At 36.3% G+C, this 3,696-nt stretch overlaps 1 protein-coding gene across 2 annotated transcripts in view; it reads right to left on the reverse strand.

The window, feature by feature from the left end:
* The window catches only part of LOC109222062 (NADH dehydrogenase [ubiquinone] 1 beta subcomplex subunit 9-like), a 4,474-nt gene extending 838 nt beyond the window's left edge, over positions 1-3,636 (reverse strand). The window contains exons 1-5 of one of the 2 annotated variants that reach the window (XM_019387161.1): positions 3,290-3,605; positions 3,109-3,150; positions 2,451-2,532; positions 1,529-1,584; positions 71-144 (exon numbers count right to left, since the gene is read on the reverse strand). In XM_019387161.1, the coding sequence (XP_019242706.1) occupies positions 97-144; positions 1,529-1,584; positions 2,451-2,532; positions 3,109-3,150; positions 3,290-3,421 (360 nt within the window). In that variant the 5' untranslated portion in view covers positions 3,422-3,605 and the 3' untranslated portion in view covers positions 71-96. Of the gene's footprint in view, positions 1-70; positions 145-1,295; positions 1,585-2,450; positions 2,533-3,108; positions 3,151-3,289 lie in introns of those variants that run through there. The other variant, XM_019386709.1, reaches the window with a different exon arrangement.

Here is a 3,696-nt window from a genome sequence, read left to right on the forward strand (position 1 = left end):
GGGCTAGGAGATAAACATAATGCAACTATTGGACACAGCAAATGTGTTGCACGAGGGAAAATGATTCTACCTGTTATTCATATGCATGTGAAAGTATCAAACTAGTTCAGCCTCTTCCTTGCCATAGTCATACACTATCTCAATCTGCATCATGCAACAAGTTAGAGATTAGAAAAGGGATTCCATGAAGTCTGCTTGATGGTAAAAGGAATTAGAAAAACTGGGTGGCATGTGACACCAAATTAAAATTTTCAGTTTGTGAAAAGGTAAATAGCAGCTCATTGATCAGCAGCACTAAGATAGTGCTGCGAAAATTCATCATGTTACAAAAAGCAAAAAAACAGAAGTATTGTCCCTTCCATTCTGCAGGGAACTACTGAAATGAATGTTAATAGGCTAGAGTTGCCAAAAAGAAGAGCAGAAGCTAGGGGAAAGCATGACCTGCAGAGATTAAAGGGTCCTGTCGATTGTCATAGCAGACAAATTTGGATTGGTTAATATAGGACAACTTAGTGCTTTTAGTTCATGTGTGTGTTGATGTACTTATCTATCAACAAAAAAAATGTGGGCCAATGCAACATCCCCATTCCCCAGGATACTTTTCTAATAATATTTTTTTTTTGATAACCATGGTGTCTGGGCCAGCTTGCGCGCACCTCGACTAATTCCACGGGATACCTACCACCTCCCACCAGCAACACGTAACTCTATCCACCAAGGCTTGGATAGGTAGAAAGAAATCACCTAGTGTTTTTTGCCTCCGCTGGGATTTGAACCTGAGACCTCATGGTTCTCACCCACTTCATTGACAACTAGACCACACCCTTGGGTGCACTTTTCTAATAATAGTATTCGCTAATTAATAAAATTATAACTATTATCTTAACAATCAAGCTGGCTTAAGTAAGGCTACAAACTTTTACGAAGCGAGCAAAAAGTTCAACATAATCTTTTGTCACAATATGCTTGTCCTGCTTCTCTTACTACTCTGTCCTGATTTCCATCTAAATAAAGAGCAGTAATACAACTAAGTATAACACTGTATTCTTATGATGTTGATGTGACATCTTTTTGACAAGTTCCCTCTTTTTGACAGTTCAATGTTTAACTATTTTGATTTGAACAAAGGTGCTTAAAATGAAACAACTCTGCGTGAATTTTGAAAATAATCGACCAAAACCGACTGTTGTAGCCATACAAAACGAGGAGAATAAAGTTAAAAATCTAGCCAGCAATTAACAATGAGAAAAAACAAATTCAACTCGAGTCAGAGCATTGCCAAGAAAAAGAAGAAATAAAATGAACTAGATATATCGTCAGTGTCGCTAGCATCCAAGCAATGTCGTAAACACAGGCAAAAGATTAACACTTGGATATTATACCAGATGGTATTCGCAGAAACTGACAAAACAGGAAAGCAAATGACTTAGGCAACTAGTGTAAACTGACACATTGAATGTGAATAATGTAAGCACCTAGCATAAGCTGATACTAGAGCGTGATGTAAATAAATGTTTAAGCAAATTACCCCTTCTGGCGGTACTGGATTTCGGTTGAACTTGGAACCACCAGGTGCCCACGGAACTGTTCATCACAGAAAGAGAAAACCTATTATTACAAGTCTAAAGAAAAAGAGATTATTCAATCAATCGTGTTTCTAAAACTTGTCACATATCCACAGCATGTCAAAATATTAAATAGACTCTTGTCTTTGAAAATCTGATAATAAGCTGGTTTATGCGTGTGCCTTCTGTATCTATTCACATAAATAAGAACCTTTAAAGTTTCAGATGAGCCAATCCGCATCGATGTAATGAAAATGAAGGACCCACAACAATGAGAGAGCGTCCTGAATAATCGATTAAAACTGTTCAATATTTAACAAACATCTCATTGACCAAAGATTCACATAGTCCAACAAGGAAACATGCAGAGGTAAATAGAACATGATTACCGAAATCAGTTATCTGCGACTGCTAGTATCTTCAAACTTCCAAAAAAAAAACTTAGGATGAGAAATCCTCTAAATATTTTTCTTTTCTTTTCTTTTTTGTTTTTGTTTTTGTATAAAAGCATCCATTAGATACTTTATGAATAGAGACAGTCTTTTTTAAGAAAGATGAATAGACGCAGTTTCTTCCTCATTAAAAAACCATACTCCCAAAATCCAAGAACTTAACACCACCAACAGTGGGGAGGATGTGATGATTCCAACAGAACTTTTGCCAGTTTCAACTATTAAGAAAATAATTCAATTAAACACCTGTTTCTCATACAATATGGTCTCCGGCATCATATCCTTGACATGTTTCATTCATAGGGTTGAATCCAGTTTACTACAAGTATGAAGTTCATAAAGCAAACACAGACAAAGAGGATTCATATAGCAGACTCCACTTGCTTGGGATTGAGGCAAAGTTGTTTGTTATGAAACTCATAAGGAAACATACCAATGTAAGGATCGGGGTGCCGCCACTTATTATAGGATGCTTCACCATCAGCTATAAGTCTATCAATAGTTTCAACATCTTCCTGGATGTTAACAAAGCAAAACAGAAGAAGATGAATTTATTCATCAAATTGCAAAAAGAATCAAAAATAATACAAGGAATATATAATAACTTCAGAAATACAATTCCCCTTGTTGAAAAAAAATTGAGCTCCTCATTCATTTGGGCTTTGGCCATGAAATTAGCCCACCAGTAAGATAAGAGGTAGAGTCATTTCTCATTATCCATAATGAACCTTAATGCAGAATCATCTATTCCAAAAATTAACAATTCTCAATATATTTTCTATTAATCGACATAGACAAAAACTTCAATCAGGAACCATTTTTTCTCATTGTACGGAGTGCGCAGCAATGAGCTTACATTGTTTCCAGTATAACTAGTGCATCAAAAACAAATAATGCTGGTGATTACTTTTTGATACAGACGTGATCAAATAGTTCACATGCGCACCCCATAGAACAGTAAATATATAAACTTTAAATCCCAATATCGAGCTAAAAATATGATTCTTAACAGAAAATGACTATTTTTCAAACAAACTAGCTAGTAAACATAAGAATCATAAATAAAGGAAAACTAGAAAATGAAAACAAACCACATTTCTGTTGGCCTCAAATCTCTCCCTAAGGGCGTCCGCCTGAAACAAACAAACAAATAAATTAATAAAATGAATCGCCGATTATTCGTAAAACCAGAAGATATAGAGATCGTATGAAGGAAATGTGGAAAATCGAAACAACGGAAGAAACCCTAGGAAATGGGGAATAACATTTTACATCAGGATAGAAGAGGTGGCGATGGACGGCCCAATTGAGAGTGTCTCTGAGAGCACGCCTGTAGAGGATCCGAACTCTCTCCTTCTGCGCCGCTCTTCGAGCTATGAACGATACTTTTGCTATTCCGCTCATCGCTGCTTCTCACTTTCTCAATCTCTCTCTGAGCTGAGTTCTCCCCTTTCTCGATCTTTCTTTTCTGAGCTACTATTCCCTTACGATGTCGTTCCGCACGCTAAAGCTTAAATCGAATACAATGAATAGTCGAGCGATTCACAAGCATTGATTGCGATTTATATATCGCATTTTTGGGGCGATTTATGAGCGATAGAATTGCATTTTAGTCGAATCCGTTTCTCAAGTGAATGCTTCTATAAGTCGATATTTTTAAAATGTGATTTATAAGTTGT

This window comes from Nicotiana attenuata, chromosome 1 (assembly GCF_001879085.1).
Source record: "Nicotiana attenuata strain UT chromosome 1, NIATTr2, whole genome shotgun sequence".
NCBI lineage: Eukaryota > Viridiplantae > Streptophyta > Magnoliopsida > Solanales > Solanaceae > Nicotiana > Nicotiana attenuata.